The sequence below is a fragment of the Leuciscus leuciscus genome, assembly GCF_965113295.1.
Source record: "Leuciscus leuciscus genome assembly, chromosome: 1".
Classification (NCBI taxonomy): domain Eukaryota; kingdom Metazoa; phylum Chordata; class Actinopteri; order Cypriniformes; family Leuciscidae; genus Leuciscus; species Leuciscus leuciscus.
In genome coordinates, this window is record NC_138725.1 from 71,165,041 (window position 1) to 71,184,686 (window position 19,646).

At 39.7% G+C, this 19,646-nt stretch overlaps 1 protein-coding gene and 1 long non-coding RNA gene across 7 annotated transcripts in view; one reads left to right on the top strand and one right to left on the bottom strand.

The window, feature by feature from the left end:
- Positions 1–19,646, top strand: part of LOC309510551 (uncharacterized protein) — a 36,191-nt gene that overhangs the window by 3,815 nt on the left and 12,730 nt on the right. For 4 of the 6 annotated variants that reach the window (XM_082185381.1, XM_082185383.1, XM_082185385.1 and 1 more), the window contains exons 2-12: positions 5,786–5,890; positions 6,002–6,082; positions 8,308–8,433; positions 8,717–9,053; positions 10,114–10,199; positions 13,842–13,964; positions 15,028–15,102; positions 15,208–15,372; positions 17,284–17,402; positions 17,740–17,805; positions 19,384–19,485. In XM_082185381.1, the coding sequence (XP_082041507.1) occupies positions 5,786–5,890; positions 6,002–6,082; positions 8,308–8,433; positions 8,717–9,053; positions 10,114–10,199; positions 13,842–13,964; positions 15,028–15,102; positions 15,208–15,372; positions 17,284–17,402; positions 17,740–17,805; positions 19,384–19,485 (1,385 nt within the window). The remainder of the gene's footprint in view (positions 1–5,785; positions 5,891–6,001; positions 6,083–8,307; positions 8,434–8,716; positions 9,054–10,113; positions 10,200–13,841; positions 13,965–15,027; positions 15,103–15,207; positions 15,373–17,283; positions 17,403–17,739; positions 17,806–19,383; positions 19,486–19,646) is intronic. The other 2 variants (XM_082185382.1, XM_082185384.1) reach the window with 2 other exon arrangements.
- LOC309512654 overlaps positions 8,479–19,646 on the bottom strand; it is a 72,037-nt gene continuing 60,869 nt past the window's right edge. The window contains exons 2-3 of the long non-coding RNA XR_014211126.1: positions 8,912–9,037; positions 8,479–8,773 (exon numbers count right to left, since the gene is read on the bottom strand). This is a non-coding gene — a long non-coding RNA (uncharacterized lncRNA). The remainder of the gene's footprint in view (positions 8,774–8,911; positions 9,038–19,646) is intronic.

The window sequence follows — 19,646 nt, forward strand, 5'->3', positions numbered from 1 at the left end:
TTGTATAGAAGAGTATTTCTAAAAAAAAAAATTTTTGGTTGTTGTTGTTAAAAGCAAACAAAAGTTAGAGTTTATGACTGTGAAAGGCATTGCGAGTTGAGCTGTGATGTGTCGAGGCCCGGGCCGGCGAGCGAGCGGCTCCTCTGTTGGGGGTCTGCAGGAGGCTGAATGTTTCATCAGCTCTAGATGACTGATGAAAGACCACAGAACAATGACCCAATGACACTGAGCTCCATTCTCAAATAACACCATCTGTGTCTCGTGTTCCTCAAACTACATGTTCGTCACACTCCCCAAACCCCTGTTTCTCAGATACTTAAATATCAGTGATGGACGTCAAATAACACTTCCTATTCACCACATGGACACATTTCACAAGTGTTTTAGTCCAAACACAGTTCTGCTCAGCACAGCCTGTTAACTAAAATGAGGCATCATGAAACGGATCAAGTCTGTGTGGAGGGTAAACACTTTTTGCTGCATGTTGATTGGCAAACAACAGAGTTTGTACTTTTGAAATGAAGGGTTCGTTTACACAACAACGATTCAATAAAAACTGAAAAGTTTTTCCGTTGCGTTTTTCTCGTAACGTTGTCAAAACGATCCCGTTCACACGGATCCGTATTATTCATGCCAGGCCAGTAGGTGGCGATGTCACTTTGTAAAGAAACACTACATATAGACTGAACACGTAATATGCATGATGTCACCGTTCATGTTTTTGAAGATAACAGTATAGTGTTCAAAAACTTGCCCTTTGAAACACAATTTCAAAAGTTTGTGTTTTCAGGCCCCTAAAACACTGTTGATGTGTAAAAAGTTTTACGTTTTTAGTTCAAATCGATGAGGTGTAAATGACTCATAGGTGTCAGTCAAAAGTTTGGAAACATCTACTAGTTCTTCATTATTACTATGATCCACATTTAGTCAAATGAAATATCGCATGATAATGTGATGTCATGACCAAAAATCCTAAAAAATAAAAATAAAATTCAATGCGGAAGAAATCTATTTTCTGTGAAGTGTCAGACTCCCGATTCACTAGCTACTATAGGTAAATAGCTTGAAGAATTAACTGTAAATGGTTGTAAACGGTAAAGCTGTAAAACTTTATACAGTAAATGGTCAAATTGTTTCCACTACAAACTAGGGATGTCCCGATCCGATCCACGTCATCGGTATCGTGCCGATACTGGCCCAGAACGCAGAAGGGGAGAAAAAAATATGATCCGATACCTATCCAACACAAACCATGGGGAAATCTAGCTTAAACATTCGCCTGAATGCTTGAATATTGGTTATAAATAACAAAACATTCATGACAAACGCTGGTGGTGACTGGCAACTTAATAAAAAAAAGAAACAGTCCTAACATCTTTTTTTGTACCCAGTGGCATTATAATCACACAGGGTTCATCAGAAACATGCATTCAGTCAGGTGTAGCCAAGCGTTTGGTTGGTTGTGAGTGATTCACACCAAGTCTTCAGGTTTACACACAACTCCCCCCATCTATCTTAACTGTAATAAGAAGGTGGAAGACATTAGTATTGTAGCACTGATACGTCTCACGTGACGCTGAGTCTGGCTTTAGCTGCGATCACGTCTTCATCCATCCACAGTAATGAGCCTCCCGCAGAGCCGCCGGTGCACGGGGAGGTCCTGCTCATCTTCTTAATCATTAATGTTTGGTTTGGACATGTTTGGAGTCACCCATGGTTATCCGCCAGTGCCCTCAGATGACCCCCGCCAGCCGAATCCGGGGAGGCCGGACAGGAATGAGAAGCACTGGTGACCCACGGCAATGCTGGCGTCAAACATGTGACCCGCAGAAAAAAAACACCGGCTCATTGGAGTGATGCCTTCAGTGAGGAACGTCAAGGGGGGTCTGGATGGTAATGATTCCCGGGTGGATGTGTGGTTGCATAAACCGACGGAGTCAGGTCGCTCATCACATGCTCTTTCCCAGGTCTGATGAGGTTAGGGTGTTCCCTATCATATTCACTTCTGGTGTTTTGACTGAACCGGGGTGTGGAGTAGTCGAGCCCTGTGCCCTGATACGGGTGTCATGGTGACAAAAATGACGAGCCGGGACAGTTTGAACTCTCCTGTGGCGATGACTCACGTCGTTAAAGAACAAACGATGACTGACTTGTTAAACAGCTTGTGTGTGTCGTTTATATTTGCTGTGAACAGCTGGACTAAATTCTTATCATACCTAATTACCATAAACAAATGGGCTGTCAGGTTCATAATGACAAATCGTCCCATGCGAAACGGACCGCGGCAGGACTATAGTACCTGAGGTGTTCTCTGATACACTGCGGTTCAAAAGGTTGGGGTTTAACAAAGACTCTAATGCTAATTCTGCATCCAAAAATACAGTAACACTGTCATATTGCGAAGTATTATTATGATTTATGACCTATTTGAATATAATTTAAAATGTAATTTATTCTTTCTGATTACTTCAGATCCATCAGAAATCATTCTAATTTGCTGATTTGATGCTCAAGAAACATTTCTGACAGCGTAATATTTTTTTTATGGAAACCGTGATACCTTTTCTCCCCACGATTCTTTCATTAATAAATGTTTTTTTTAAAAACAACAGCATTTCTTTGAAATAGAAATTTTTCTATAACATTCTAAATGTCTTTACTGACACTTTTGATTCATTTAATGCACCCTTACTGAATAAAAGTCGTACTGACTTCAAACTTTTGAACCGTAGTGTATGCATATCTGTTATCTAATGGTAATATCACAGTACTTCTTCAACATCTTATATCACTTCAATATACAGTCATGTGAAAAAGAAAGCACACCCTTTAGAATGTTGTGCTTTTACGTATCAGAACATTATAAAAAATCATCTGAACAACAACACATGACATATTACACCGTGTCATTATTTATTTAACAAAATTAAAGCTAAAATGGAGAAGCCATGTGTGACAAACTAAGTACACCCTATGATTCAATAGCTTGTTAAGGAATCGTTCTCTGTTCTCCGCATTGATGTGGAGGAATTTTGTCCCGCTCTTCTTTACAACGTTGCTTCGGTTCATTGAGGTTTGTGGGCATCTGTTAATGCACAGCTTTCTTAAGGTCTCTTCTGAGGTCTGGACTTCACTGAAACACTTTGATTCTTGTCTTTTCCAGCCCTTCTGTTGTAGATTTGCTGGTGTTCCTGGGATCATTGTCCTGTTACACGACCCAGTTTCGGCCAAGCTTTAGCTGTCGGACAGATAGTCACTCTAGAGTACTTTGGTTTACAGAGGAGTTCATGATCGACTCAATGACTTGTGTCTAAGGTGTGCTTCTTTTTAGAGAGAAGATTATTTCTCCTGGCAACCCTTCCAAACATGCCATACTTGTCCCGTCTTTTTCTAATTGTACTGTCATGAACTTGAAGATTTCACATGTTAACTGAGGCCTGTAGAGTCTGAGATGAAGCTCTTGGGTGTTTAGTGATCTCTCTGACCTGGGGTGAATCTGCTGGGACGTCCACTGCTGGGATGTCCACTACTGGGAAGATTGGCTGCTGTCTTGAATGTTTTCTTGTGAATAATCTTCCTCACAGTAGAATAATGGACTTCAGATGGTTTGGTATAACCCTTCTCAGATTGATGGCAGCAACAACTGCTTCTCTAAGATCATTGCTGATGTCTTTCCTCATTATTGTGTGAACACACACACACACACACACACACACACACACCTGAATAATCCAGACCAGTAAACTGACAAAACTCCTGCTTTTATAGAGGAGATCACACTTGCTGATGATCAATTCATCAAAGACGTTTGATTAGCAGAGACTGATTGATTCTTACTCTCTTAATTCCTATGGAAACAGTAAGGCTGTACTTAGTTTGTCACACACAGCTTTTCCATTTTGGCCTGGTTTTTGTTAAATAAATAATGACATGGTGTAATATGTCATGTGTTGTTATTCATCTGAGGTTGTATTTACCTCATTTTAAGACCTGCCAAGGTCCAGATGATTTTTTATTATGTCCTAATACGTAAAACCATATAATTCAGTAGGGTATCCTTTCTTTTTCACATGACTGTATATCACAGTAATAGAATTATAAATAGTATTTTACATGTTACTCCCAAAAGCTATAATGTTACCATGGTAGTTTTCAATATTGTTTTGTAGGTGTACTATTTGGTGTGCCATCACATAATATGGAAATAGAACTGACTAATTACTATATTCATATACCATAGTATTTATAAGGTACTACAAGGTAACAGCCATAGTATTTCCATTGTTATATGTCCCAACACAACCAACATAGATCAATAAATAAATAAAAAGGGTATTACCTTAAAGCACGTCTAAAAAAATTCCCATATAACAATATTATGTATATATTACCATGGCACATGCTCAAAAACATGATATAACCATCTAAAACATCATATTTTCATGCTATGTGTCCACAAACACTGTATAACTCTTTGTCTTTGTCCAAAAACATGTTAATAGCTTGTTCTTTTTGCTAGAGTTTTATTTTCATTGACAAGGAAGGATTGAACAGTCAGTAACTGTCTTGATAGTCAGTATAATAATCTAATTCATGTTTGTCATCTACACATCTACACTTCCTCCACAGAATAAAACAATTCAGGAGATATTTTGCGACTTTTTATCTCACAATTCTGACTTTTTTCCCCTCACAATTGTGAGAAATAAACTCGCAATTGCAAGTTATAAAGTCAGAATAGCGAGATATAAAGTCAGTATTCTCGCTAATGCGGGTTTATATCTCGCTGTCACGATTCATGTCTGTGTTCCCCTGTCTCATCCTATGTTTAGCAGTTCCACGTTATGTTGATTAGTCTCCCCAGGTGTTTTTCATTAGCCACGCACCCTTGTTATCTTGTTTAGCTTGTCTGTCTGTGTATTTAAGCCCTGTGTCTTGTTTCAGTCTTGGTGAGTTCTTGGCATTGTATGTTCCTGTTCCTGTTCCTGTCTGAGTTTGCTATCTTTTGTGTTTCTTTAAGACAACCTGCTGCACTTGGATCCTGCATCTACTTCAGCCATCTTCGTTACACTCGCAATACTGACTTTTTTTTCTCACAATTTTGACTTTTTATCTCGCAATTTTCTTGCATATAAACTCACAATCGTGAGTTATAAAGTCAAATTCTGATGGAAAATGTTTTTTCTTAGAATTGCAAAAGTTAAATCTTAATTCTGACTTTATAACTCGCAATTGCAAGTTTGGATCATGCAGTTGCAAGATTTAAACTCTCAATTGTGTCACAATTACCTTTTTTTTTATTTCTTATTCTGTGGTGGAATCAAGCTTCCATACTCTATACACTAGTCATCCCTTCAGTTTAATAAAGTTACAAACAAGATAAATTTGTCCATCAAACAGCCTCACAGGGAAGCAAACAGCACTAAGAGTAACACAGGTTAGACATCAGGAGTTACACAAACATTTCAGAAAGTGGGCGGACAGCGATGCCACATCCTGTTTGATTCAAGGCTGATTCCCAGGGCTGTGTGCCGTCATGGCAACCTCTGGTGGGGTTAAAGTATATATATTACTTGGGAAATATATTACTTGCCTTTTCAAAGAAAGAGACACAGAGGATGTGCGTAACTGATTCAGCAGTGCTCTTATAGAGTTTGATCCCTCTTCAAAGTTCAGGCAAAAGGGCATTATGCGCTTTTTCTCTGAAGAGTGTGTTGGTTTCCCAGTTACAGTATGAGGTATGAAATGAAACCAAGTAAATCTTCAAAGACTGTTTCCTCCTCAGTGTATGGACTTAATCCAAGACCTGCTGAAGGAAGTCCAGGTCCTCAAAGAGTCCAGAGATGATCTGAGACAGGAAGTTGATGCGCTGAATGGTCAGCTCAGCCAGGTGAACACACACACACACACACACACACACACACACACACACACCAGTATCATTCACATTTCTGCTCATACTGTATATATTCAGCACTTGATAACATGTTGTCATCCTCAGCTGAACATGAATGAGTTGGCTGATCGTATTGTGGCTATGGAGCAGTATTGCAGCCGAGTGCAAGAACTGGACAACACCACGGTGAGTGAGGAATAGTTCAACCAAAAATTACTTTTCAAATTCACTCTCATGAAATTTCACAAACAAAGAAAGTCCCCTGTCAAAAGTGTGCCAATGTATGAAGCCTCTTGTACACAGAAGTCACTTCACATCCCTCACACGATCTCCAGATCACATCGATTTGAAATAAAAGTATTAAAGGGGTGTTATAATGCCCTTTTCACAAGATGTAAAATAAGTCTCTGATGTCCCCAGAGTGCACAAAATACCCCACAGATATTTTTTATAGCATGTTAAAATGGTCACTTTTTGAGGGTGAGCAAAAGCCCGCCGTGTAAGCATCTTCGATTACCTCACACAGACACGCACTGAACATTTCTAAAACGTTTAGCCTTTTATGTTCAAACCGCAGTCAGACAAAGATGGAGAGACTCAAGGAGAAGTGACAACATGTAGAATGCAACAGGACGTTTCTGAATGGTTAGTTGATGAATTTATGTTGCTGATGTGGAGTTAACTATCTACTAGTCATTGATTAGCATATTCTGTCTTGATAATCTATAAATCGCGTTCCCGGGGGCGGGGTTTATGTACATTTTAGGGTTAGTGATGTCACTAACCCATGAAGAAGCTCATTGTAGTCCCTACCAGCCGTTTGTTGTAGGCCATAAAAAGCGATTTCTGTAAAAGAAAATATCTCCCTTTGCTTTGAACTTTGAGGGTTGTAACTTTACAGATGTTGTTTATGCTCAAACAGCAACATTACACACATTAAAGTTTAAAAAGTGAAATCATAATCAAACACCCCTTTAATTTAATTCAAAAATTGTACTGACCCTAAACTTTTGAACAGTAGTGTACATGCTAGTCAGATTGTGGAAGTCACGTTGTGAATATACCTTTTCCAACTCACTAAAACACAGACAATGAATAACTAAAGCATGAAGAATTCATAATTTTGCATTATAATAGTGCTGTCAGGATATGTTTGTTCGTTCTGTTTCCCTGTCATGTGTTCCCTGACCTAGGCTGTGTCCGAAATCGTTCCCTATACCTTTAAGGGGATGGTTCGGAGTAAAATCAACCTAGGGTCCTTTGCACCATGACCTCGAGCCAAACACACCCCCCCCCAGAAGCTGTGTTTCCTTTGGTCGAACATTATTAAAGTTAGAGCTTATTTAGAGATATCAGCCGGATGGTTTAGTGCAGGCGCTAATGGATCCAAGGTTGTATCCCGTAAATTACCCCACTAATAATGCCCAGAATGGTACCAAACTTCTACAGTAGTACAAATAGGTTCTGTACTCATAAAACGAGGCATTGGAAAGTTTGTAAGTACATCAGGAGTTTATTTAAATAACACTTGCCTGATGGCTAATGCTACCGCTAACCCGGACATCGAGGTCACTTCATGCAGTGATTAGGGAAAAGCACGTAAAAGTCCTGGCAGAAAGCCAGTATATCAACATTTGTTATTTAATTTTTTACGAAGTGTTGACAACTTAGTGATAACTAATAATTGTTGCAAACTGGTACTACCAACACAATATTAGTGCATTTCTGGAACTGGGCGTCGTTACACTACATCCTAATGCATCGCTTTCTGCCAGGACTTTTACGGGCTTTTCCCAAATCACGGAAGTGACGTCGATGTCCGGGTTAGCGGTAGCATGAGCCGTCAGGCAAGTGTTATTTAAACAAACTCCTGATGTACTTACAAACTTTCCAATACCTTTTTTTATGAGTACAGAACCTATTTGTACTACTGTAGAAGTTTGGTACCATTCTGGGCATTATTAGTGGGGTAATTTACGAGATACATCCTTGGATCCATTAGCGCCTGCACTAAGCCATTCGGCTGATATCTCTAAATAAGCTCTAACTTTAATAATGTTCGACCAAAGGAAAAACAGCTTCTGGTGGGTGTTTGGCTCGAGGTCATGGTGCAAAGGACCCTAGGTTGATGTTACTCCGAACCATCCCTTTAAATAAGGCACTATTTGAGGGAACGGCCATTTGTAGTGTTGTCCAAAACCATAGTGGACATTATCGAGTGCACTCATTCAATCCCACAATGCACTACAATAACAAGCATCATGGGTCTGGATGAGTAAATTATGAGTATTTAGTTCATCTAAAATGATCAAGATTTGTGCTGAAACAATAACAAGGACTTTATGTCATCAGAGAATTATTGTGTCATGTTTATTTAGAAAACGCCGAATTACATGTTTCTTCTCTCTCAGAAAGAGCTGAAGGACAAGATGGCCCAGTACCCTGTTCCAGAGGAGCTCACACAGTGTGTCACATGGGACGAGATGCAGGCGGCGCTCATCAGCGAGAGGCAGAAGATCCAGGAGGCACGTCCAGACGTAATCACTCAAAGTCAATTTAGTGTGTCGTGTAGCTTTCAGAAGCCAGTAACCTTTCACAACCATCCTAAATCTCACAGGTTCTTATCGCAGTCATTGTTTTGTCAGAGCAGGCGGCAGCTGCAGTTGAGGCAAACATTGACCTGAATGAATGATTTGCTAAATGTAAATGCATAACCAACATCTACAAACAGAAACTGAGGCCAAAAACGAAGACATTCATCTCAGCCTCAGGTGGCATGAACTGTGCTTTTGTAAATGACATTCCCTCTTGCATTCTCAGGGGTTGCAGGGCACAGTCTCCGCCGCTGAAGGCACCGTACCCGTCCTCCCTTTGAACCTTGGTAGTCCGATCAAGGATGACAGAGCAGGTACAGGTGGGACACCTGGTGTAGATCTCTCTTCTCCACATCAGTCCCAGTCTGACGAGGCTCTGTGCGCTGCGACGGGCCGGGTCAGCGTTGGTGCCGAGCGCTACCCGGAGACCGTAGAGGCTCTGAAGGAGGTGGGCAGACTGAGAGACAGGCACGAGAGTCTGGAGACCAGTGTGGGACAGCTGGAAGCAAACAAGGCTGATCGGACCCAGCTTCAACATCTGCAGGATCTCCTCACTGCAATGGGTACGACATACACAGCAGGGTCTCAACCGACAACATCCTGCGTTATTTCTATTATTCATTCATAATTCTAATCACATTTATATTTCATGGTGACCACACAAAGAGGCTTATTGCTTGAAAAGATGCCGATGTTAAAACAAGTTTTCAGTCCGGTCCAGTAACGCTTCACTCTCTTCGCTCACCAGCGGAACCAACCAACCCCGTTACGTAGGCTGTGACGTCACTTCAAAATGGCGACTCGCTAGCTAGAAATTACGAAAATAATTTTGTCATATCTGTGGTTTTAACAACTTAAAAAAAATTGACTTTACTTAAAAGCCACCGGTGTCACTGTGAAACAAGGGTTTCTGAACTCTATATAAAGCCCCTTTAATATAAAATGGGCATTACAGGGGCCTTCATCTGCATTTTACACCTGCAAATCAATCAAATACATCCATTTATATTAATTACTATGTAATTGCATCAAAAAATATTTGTTAGGTACATTTAATTTGTACAGAGAGTCTGGCCACTCTCCATTAACTCTCTATTAACTTCCTTGAAGGCGGGTACTCTGTTGAAGTTTAAAACTATTGGATCTGCCCAGAGCCACTCTGGATCTGTCATAACCAATCGCTAACCTTTGGTCGTGACGTAACCCTACAACTCAAACTAGCGCACGACCTTAACGTCATCGTTCTCAGCCACTCCCTCTGTTCGCTGATTGGACCGGTAAAAATTTGGCTGGAGAAAACCCACAAATATACCGCAAACCCAGACGGAGTACTGAAGGAAAATGAAAATTGAGCGGAAGTACGTAGGAGGGCGGAGCCAGGCTAGAAGGTTAACAGTGTAATTATAGATGTGATTACAGAAATTAACTACAGCTGTAATTACATGCAGGTATTTTTATAAAAATTCAAGGTCAATGTAAAAATGTACACAATAAGTGCATAGTAAGTACTAGTTAAATACACTTAATATGAAGTGGGTCCCAATTTTTATTCACAGGCAAGTTACTTTTTGTTAATATGCTTGTGTAAGTATGTTTCTGACATTTTGTTTGTGACGTCTGCAGGAGAGCGGCAGATTCCTGACCATGTGTCGGAGCAGCTCAATCATCTGAGGACTCTTGTGGACAGTCTTCTAGAAGATAAAGAGAAGGTATGAGAGAAAATAATCCAACCTAACCTTTCCTCTAACCCTCTCTTTAAAAACACAGTTTAGGGTTATCAGATTATATGATAGTCAAGTTCCTCTAAAGGCTGTTTTCATCGGTACAGTTTATGTAATTATCTAAACAGAACTTCCCCTAGACTTCTATTGTTGTAAAAGGTGAAGTGTGTCATTTGTGTCAGTCAAACATAGTCCAGCCTAAACTAATGCCGGTGACTGAGCAACCAATGTTGAGATGCTCAAACAAACAGAGCAATGTATTGATTGAGCCACAATGACACACTGTACACTTTTCAGCGCAATCAATCTAACTGGGATAGGAGAATATATTTGAGGTACACTATGTAACAACATTTAAATAATGAGTCAATACATCATCAATCCTTCCTCCAAAACATGTTTTTGTCTTACCGTGATTCACTATGGTAACCCTGACACCAACATAGTGTCGGCCCAGATCCAGGCCACATCTGATACATGTGTACTAGATGTGGGCCGGATCTGGGCCGACACTATGTTGCTGTCTGGGAAACATATTATAAGTGTTTATATTTTAGACCCGTCACAATGTTTTTCCGTGGGAAATTTAATTTTAAACATTTCCAAACCCCAAACTTTTGTTCAGTTGTGGAAATGGAAAACAAATTTTATAGATGGCATTTCCAAATATGATTTGGACAATTTTAAGTTCTGTTCCGAATTGTTGTTTTCCACCTCATTAAATGGTTCACTCAATTCAATTCTGAATGACACACAGCCCATGGTTTTGTCGGATTTATCTTACTTCTGGCAAAGTATTTTTCATCAATTATATGTAGGTCAAACTCAGGAGCTGTTTGCACGCCACCATTTTCAACTAAAAACGTAAAACTTTTTATGCGTTTTGGCCGTTCGTTTACGTTTTGGGTGCCTGAAAATGCAGTTTCAAAGTCTACTCTGCTCTGATTGGTCAGATGGCACAGTCTGTTGTGATTGGTCTACTCTGCTCTGATTGGTCAGATGGCCCAGTCTGTTGTGATTGGTCTACTCTGCTCTGATTGGTCAGATGGCCCAGTCTGCTGTGACTGAATTACTGACAACTCGTTTCAGGCATTTCAGGATCGATTCCTTCTTTTAGGAGTCCATAACTCCATTTATCTGCACTTTTATCCTTGAAACTTTGCAGACCATTTACATTCACAAACAGCTTTATTTCACACTACATGAAATATAATATTTCTGAAAAAGCATAATAGGGGCACTTTAAAATAACCTAACTGCATAAGTGTGCACACCCTTTTTCTAATTGGGTAAATGGCTGTGTTCAGAATGAACTAATCATCAAGGTCATGTGAAATGGTACACATCTGTCTTCTCCTGAAGTTACTCTGATAAACTCGCAATAAGCTCAGCTAGGTTCTAAAATCAAATCAAAGGGTGCTTAAGTATTAGTTCAGGGGTGTGTACACTTATGCATTTAGTTAGTTTTTTATGTTTATTATTTTTATTATTTTTTCTGAAATATGTCATTGCTTAGGTTATTTTTACATTAAAGGTCCAATTCTTTTGTTGTTGACTTTTTGGGCCCTATCTTGCACCCAGCGCAATTGACTTTGTACAGCGACGCATGTATCATTCCTATTTTGCACCCGCACACAGCGGACTTTTCCCTCCACAGATGCACGTCGGTAAATTAGGGAATTAACTTGCGCTCCGGGGGGCGTTTCAGCGAAAAGAGGAGGCGTGTTCCGGCGCAAACGTTCCCTGGTGCTATTTTGCAGGTTTAGAAAACAATTCCGCCACTGACCAGGAAAAACCTAGTCTAAAGTCAGTGGAGCGTTGTGCATGTTATTCATATGCTATTTTGAGGGCGCATGCTTGGCCATAATGTAGCGTGTGCACAACGCGCATACACTTTGATTCTCTCATCTACACAGAAGCAGCAGTTTTCATTTTTGCAAATCATAGGCTACATTATTACAAGGAAAAATATTAACTCACGAAATCATTGTTGTGTTCATGAAGATGTGAAAAAATAAGCATAAATCTAGCTTACACATTTACCCAAATTATCATACGCCTGTTTAACCGAAGCTAATTTGGGTGGGTTTCTCCATCCCCAATGTCACTTCTCTGTGTTTTACGTCCCTGACGAGAACGTCGGTCTCCTCGGCTCTGAACCGCTCCTGGCATGCGCCTGGCAAATCCGCCGTTATAATAGCAATCTGCCATAGAACAAGCGCGCCTGCTCTTAAAGGGAATGTGAGATGACGCTCTGATTGGTTTATTTCACATTATGCCCAAACCACACCTATGAATAATGAAGCTACTTCAGACCAACCCATTTTAGATTTGCGTTGGGCACAAGAGTAATTTATCCCGCCGGTATAATAGCAACAGTGCCCAAGACCCGCCCACAAAGTTACTTGCGTTTCGCTTTTGATTCTTGCGTTTCAGATCGTTAAAATAGGGCCCTTTATATCCACTGTACAATTATAAATTTTTTAGATGTTTTCTTACTTTCTCACTTTGTGAGGACATTCTCATAGCTGGCAGAATCTGGACATAATGCTATATCAGAATACATTTTCTCCTCAATTTTCTGGAGAAACACATCCCACTTGTTTTTTGCACTGCAGAAGTGCATGAATCTGGACCTGATTAAATTAGAAAAGCAAGTGCAATTTCCTTTCACTGGTTGACATTTTGAGCCCTTTGTACATCAGTCACACTCATACAGGACTGCAGTGCTGAAGCTGGATGAGAAAGTGCAGGATCTGATGAGAGAGAAGAGTGACAGAGTGGAAGAGAGAAGCAGCCAAGACAGACACAATCAAGAGCAGGTCAGACAGACAGAACTCCTCCCTCCAAAGGGCTGGGCCATATATCAAACTCAAACACCAAAAGTTAATATTATAAAATAACTAATAAATCACAATAACCGATATATCGCCCAGCCCTGTTGATTTAATACCCTTGCATTGGGTTATTATTTTTCCTTAACATTATTTTATAATTTTTTCTTTACGGTTCACCTGTAGTTAAACAGCTCTGAGATTGAGGATGTGACGTCCTCCTCATCCTCTCCACTCTCGAAAAGTCAACAGCAGGAGGCAGTAGAGTTCAGCAAAGCAGCGGCACGTGTCCAAAGCTCAGGCCAGGATCAGGTTCAGAGTTCAGGTCAGGTTCAGAGTAGGTCAGGTTCACCTGAGAGTTCACGTCAGGATCAGGGTCAACAGCAGAAAGAAGGTCTCGATCTAAACCAGGAGATCAGTCAGTTGCCCAAGAGTGACTACAAACCACCAGAGGACAAGACCCCTCACATCAAGAACCAGGAACACCGGGACAGGATTAAGGTACATGACAGAGAGGGACAGAGATTAAACAGAGATGAAAAGAGTCTATATTTATTCTTCTTAAGACATTTTAAGAAACATTTGAGACAAAGTTGCAACCCAGACAGCAACATAATGTCAGCCCAGATCCGGCCCACATCTGGTACTCGTGGATTCCACACGGCCCGGGTGTGGGCCGGATCTGGGCCGACACTATGTTGAAACTGAAATGAAGCCGAGTATCCCGAGCTCCGACAGATCGGTGAAAATGTCCTCTGTGTGTATGTGATGTTGTGAAATGTGTGTTTTGCTGCAGAACACTGATGTGGCGAGTGATGTGAAGGGAGTCTTACTGCAGCTGCAGGCCGACAACGAGAGACTCCACAGCACATCCAGACGCCTGATGGAGGAACACAGCGAGAAACAGATCCACATCGACGTGAGTGAGAGCAGCACAGCTTGTGTTCATCGAGAAACAGGGGCATTTACAGTACAGATTCTAGTACTCAGTAATATTAAATTATCTGGTACACATGGATTCCACACGGCCCAGATGTGGGCCGACACTATGTTGCTGTCTGGGTTACAAAGTTCCATTATAATCAATGAAAGTGACTGCACAATGAATCTCGTATTGAGCCTACATAATGTCTACACTTTGTTTATTGTAAATGAACTTATAACGAGGGGATTTGCGAGCGAGCAGAACTCAGCACTGGACAAACACTCTGGTGTTTAGAGTTGTGAGTGGATTCTAACTCAAACACCTCTGATTGGCCACTGCATTCAAGAAATCAACAGATATGTTTGTGATTGGCTGCATTGCTCAACGCTGCAAAAACACGTTGTAATTAGAAACCTTTGACGCTCTCAAGAGTACAAACACCAAATCTGTTTCGCCAATATGCTGTTATTACGGAGAAAACTGATCCTAGACCAGCAGTTACGGACCTTTTCACTCAATCAGCTGTTGAGGCCTCTGTCCTGAGACTCTTCAGATGCGCTTTGTTCGCCATGATGGTTTTGAATTGCTTGAAATATGATTGAAATCACTTCAAAAAGGAAAATACAGTTCAGTTCAACATGTGCAGTGCAAGTCTGTCATATAGGCTACATAAAATTGTAATGAGAACATCATTATAATTGTGTGCTTGGGACATGGATTTTAATGGTGAGACTTTTGTTTTTGTAATCAGGCTCTCAAAAAATGGTATACAAATTTGAACTTAGATTCATCAGCCTATATATCTGTTATCAACTTTCAAATTTAAAGAGTTATCGGTTATCGGCCAAAGTTTTCATATCAGTGCATCCCTAGTCAAATTTACTTGCACTGAGACACATGCCATGGCAGGGACTTCCTGCTGACTTAATTTGTACTTAAATTAAGCTAGTTATAATTATAACACCCTTGCCCAACTCAACCCCTTACAGAAACCTTTAGCAGTTATATATGTGAGATGCTGTACGAAGCACATTGACTTAAGTTGTGGCTTTTCCAGCGTCTGTACAAGGTTTTGGAGGAACTGGATGAAAAGAAAGCGGACAAGGAACTGGTGGAGATGAAGATTGAAATTGTGAGTTGTTTCTTTATACCGTTCGTAAATATTTCAAGTCCATCAACCCTGTGTGGTCCCCATGGGACACTCTCAGTCAGTGGACGTCGTCTCTTTTCTCCTCAGAAAGCAGACAAACAGGCTCTGGAGAGCAAGGTGAGCCGCATGCAGTTCGACAGCATGATCGAGCAGCTCAATAACATGTTACAGGAGCTGCTCGGGAAGATCAGCGGGCAGGAGAAGGACTGGAACAAGCTCATCGAGAAGATCTCCACTGAGATGGACTGCAAGGTGAGAGAAGGATGGACAGAAGCAGTGCTGTTGGTACAATTCTTCCTTAAAGTCATTTAACATCTCTATGGTGTAAGAAATATTTTTTCACTGTTAGGAACCTGTACGTCTTGAGGAACACGCAGACTTTTTTGAACTTTAGCTTATTCACCGTATCACCCAGAGTTAGATAAGTCCATACATACCCTTTTCATCACTGTGCGCGCAGTAACTCTGTCTGACGCACCCAACGCTAGCCTAGCTTAGCACAAAGACTGGAGGTAAACGGCTCCAGCTAGCATACTAATCCCAATAAGTGACAAAATATTTAAAACATTTAAATGTTGTGATTTGTATAGTCACAGCGTGTACAAATAACAAGGGTACATGAGACACAGCCATCTTCTAACCGTATACATACTGGGAACTATATTCTCAGAAGGCGAAGCACTGCTACTTCTGCGGAGTGATTTACTCCAACTCTGAGCGAACTCTCTGCTCCTCACCACGGGGCTTCTCAGGCGCTGCGAGCAAATCACTCCGCCCAAGTAGCAGTGCTTCGCCTTCTGAGAATATAGTTCCCAGTATGTATACGGTCAGAAGATGGCTGTCTCATGTGACCTTGTTATTCATACACGCTGTGACTATACAAATCACAAAATGTAAATAGGAAAATGTTGGCGTTATTTTGTCACTTATTGGGAGCAGTATGCTAGCTGGAGCCGTTTACCTCCAGTCTTTGTGCTAAGCTAGGCTAGCGGTGGGTGCGTCAGACAGAGTTACGTCACGCACAGAGATGAGAAGGGTATGTATGGACTCATCTAACTCCGGGGGATATGGTGAATAAGCTAAAGTCCCCAAAAGTCGACGTGTTCCTTTAAATTACTCACTGATAGGATTGTTCTAAATTTTACATTAATATAACAGCTTTTTTCTATAAGTTCAGAGTTAAGTGTGCTATTATGGTAATTTTTCCCATTACAGTAATGAGAATGAGATTTTTAACAGGTAATGAGAATTTGGTGGAAATGTACTTTAACTACTATTTTAATAATATTGTAAATGAATAATTTAAAATAATTTGTGTTATTTTATTTTGAAAGATTCAACCAATTGCACATTATTTATTCATTTTTAAATTTTTACCCGCTGGGGTTCGTTGTGTGGCAGTCAAAAACGTGTCTTACCCATTTTATGCTATATTTTTATTCAATAAAGTTTTTATTTTATATTTTGTATTTTTAGGCAAGTTTATATATTTAACTTAAACTGTGATAAATCTTGAATGCTTTGGAGCACAGACTTGAGTTTGATCTCTATTCAAAGACGACACTTGGCAGATTATTATTGTAAAGTAAAAAAAAAAAAAAACGAACTTAAAAAGTTATAAAAGTTTAAGTTTATTGTTAGGAAAATGGACAAAAATACTATTTTTTATATTTATATGAAATATTTGTATATTTGATAAAACGTGTTTTACTCCAAAAAACAAAAAAAAACTGTTAAACTGCAAAAATCTATACAAGTTGTGTTCCAAATTTGAGGTTGATATTACCAAACATGAGCTTTCAGTCAGATTTTGTTTGGCCGCAGTACCAAAAGTTTCCACTAGATGAAATTCGTCTCCCATTCATTTCCAATGTGTCACTTTGATCATGAGGAGCACAAGTGTGACTATTTTTTTAGGACCATTTAACTTTTTCGAATCATGTCCACAATTCTTTGTGTGTTTGCACAGCAAAGTGCCAAAACCTCTCCAAGTTTCGTATACATTTTTTTTTTAAAAGGATGGCAAATTAGCGAAGGTCACCAGAGGGTTAATCTAGCATTTCCGTTCTCTCCAATCTTAAAGACCCCCCCCCCCTGAACTTCCATCATAAGTGGTAGGATAGAAACAAGTATTTTCTGTAATATGTATGATTTGGGCTTTAGTTGAACCGGATTGAGCTGGATCCTCTGAAGAAACAGCTGGATGATCGCTGGAGGAACATCCACAAGAATCTGCAGACACAGTCGCTCCCCGAGCAGGACGACGCCGCTGGACTCAGGAAGTGAGCGACCAGATTCACTTTTTCTCAGACGTATAGACCTTATGCGCCGTAGCCATCTTTACAGTTTTGTCTACTGAAAATGTCAGTAGTTTTAAAAACGAGCGTTTTCATTCATAAATCTGTAAGATCTTACCTTCATGCTGTGGAAATACAAACCGGAATGCAACGCAAGGAAAGGACCACATGCTGGGAATTAATTTACCAAGCATTTGCATCCTTGTGTATGTTTCTGAAATGTTCAGTCAGTCACTATCTGAATAACCGTCATATGACTAACATGATGATGGTTGTATGAAACAAACCTCACTGTCTTTGTGTCTTTCTCACTTCGTCATAGACAATTAGTGGCCCGGTTTCACTGCATCTCCTGTGATCGTCCAGTGGACATGATGACACCAGGACAGTACGTACTTATTACACAGGACAACTGACATGACACGCATGACACACCTTGTTTTGTCAAAATTCATTCATTAAGAATTAGTTATTTAAAAAATATATATTAAACTGTTCATATGGACAATGACTTGAATACACTTCTTCTACAATGACATTGTTTCATTTTCTGAATTAAAATATGTCATAATAAATTTTAAAAATAGTATGTCATAATAAATAAAAGTATTCAAATAAAAGTATAAATCAATAAATAAAACTAATATTGTCTTGAATAAAGTTATTATTAAATAGTTATTAATCAAATCAATACAGGGATTTTGTTGTTATGACATCAATGTTGGTAAGTTACTCGTAAACTTAAAGTAATAAATTACTAGATACATCTTCAATAAGATTACTGTACTAATTACTCTCTTTCTAGAAAGTATTGCATAACTAATTACTTTCTAAATCCCATTTCAACCTCAACCTGTTGAACAAAAAAAGGATAGACTGTTTTCATTCTTTCAAATAAATAATTTAAAATTGCATAAATTATTCTTGCACTGACCAAAGTGTGTAAAGGGAGAAGCTTACATTAAACATACATTTTAACATTAGACGTTACATGTTCATTTTACTATTGTCTTATATACAGTTGTTGTATAGTCTATACAGTTTTTAATGCAATTACATCGAAGTAACTGTAATCAAATTACAGAAAAATTAGGAGTAATCCCTTACTTTACTTTTTCAAGGGAAAAGTAAATAAATTACAGTAATTACTCAGTAAAATACCTTACACTCAACACTGTGACAACAACATAAACAGTATTGAGGGTCTACATGGGTTACGATTTGTTGCTTTATCAAGTTCAGTATATATATATATATTTTAATACAGCTGCAAGTTTAATTTATGTCTGTCACGGTACGGTGGTAGGAGCGAGGACTCAAATGAAGGTCAGGGTTTAATTTCTTCATTAAATAATAAAAAATAAAACAAACACAACAAAAACCCCGAGATGGAATGACTTGACTTGACTTGACCAGAAGCAAATGAGGCAGGTAACAAGGGAGAGCAGGTGGGAAAAACTAACCAATAACAAGATGGGTGTAACACAATAAACAGCCGAGCACATGGCACAGGGAAACATGCAGGAAGCCATGTGCTTGCACCAAACAGACAAAACACACCTAAATAGTAATAGCACATGTTCACTCACAACAAGACAAGACACAAGCAGTGTCAGAGCTCTGTCACCCCACCAAGAATAAACAGACCGAAGTGACACAATTCTGACAATGTCAAGTGAAGTAACCCCATGATAGACTGAATGATTATCATGATTAAGAATTAATATGTCTATGTGTTAAGTATTTTATCTTAATTATCTTAAAAAAAAGATTTAAGTATATTCAAGATGTTACTTTATGGTTGCATCAATTGACATTTTTAGAGTAATTCAATCGATATTGGGATTGAGATTCAGTATTTACTTTTCTAAGACCTTGTCACTTGTTATTTTAAATAGATATTTAAGAAGTTTCTGCTTGTCATATTCTCAAGACGTCGTTGCTTTGTGTCTGTGAATGTTTGCAGGCTCATGTCCACCCTGCCCTTGGCCCCGGGACTGCCCTCTCACAGGTCCAGCCGGCCCTACTCTGTGTACGAGCTGGAGCAGATGCGCCAGCACTGCAGGAGGTGAGACCGCTCGAACACACACACACACACACACACACACACACACACACACACACACACACACACACACACACACACACACACACACACACACACACACACACACACACACACACACACACATTTACCACTGCCTGTCCACAAGAGGGACTCAACTTCAC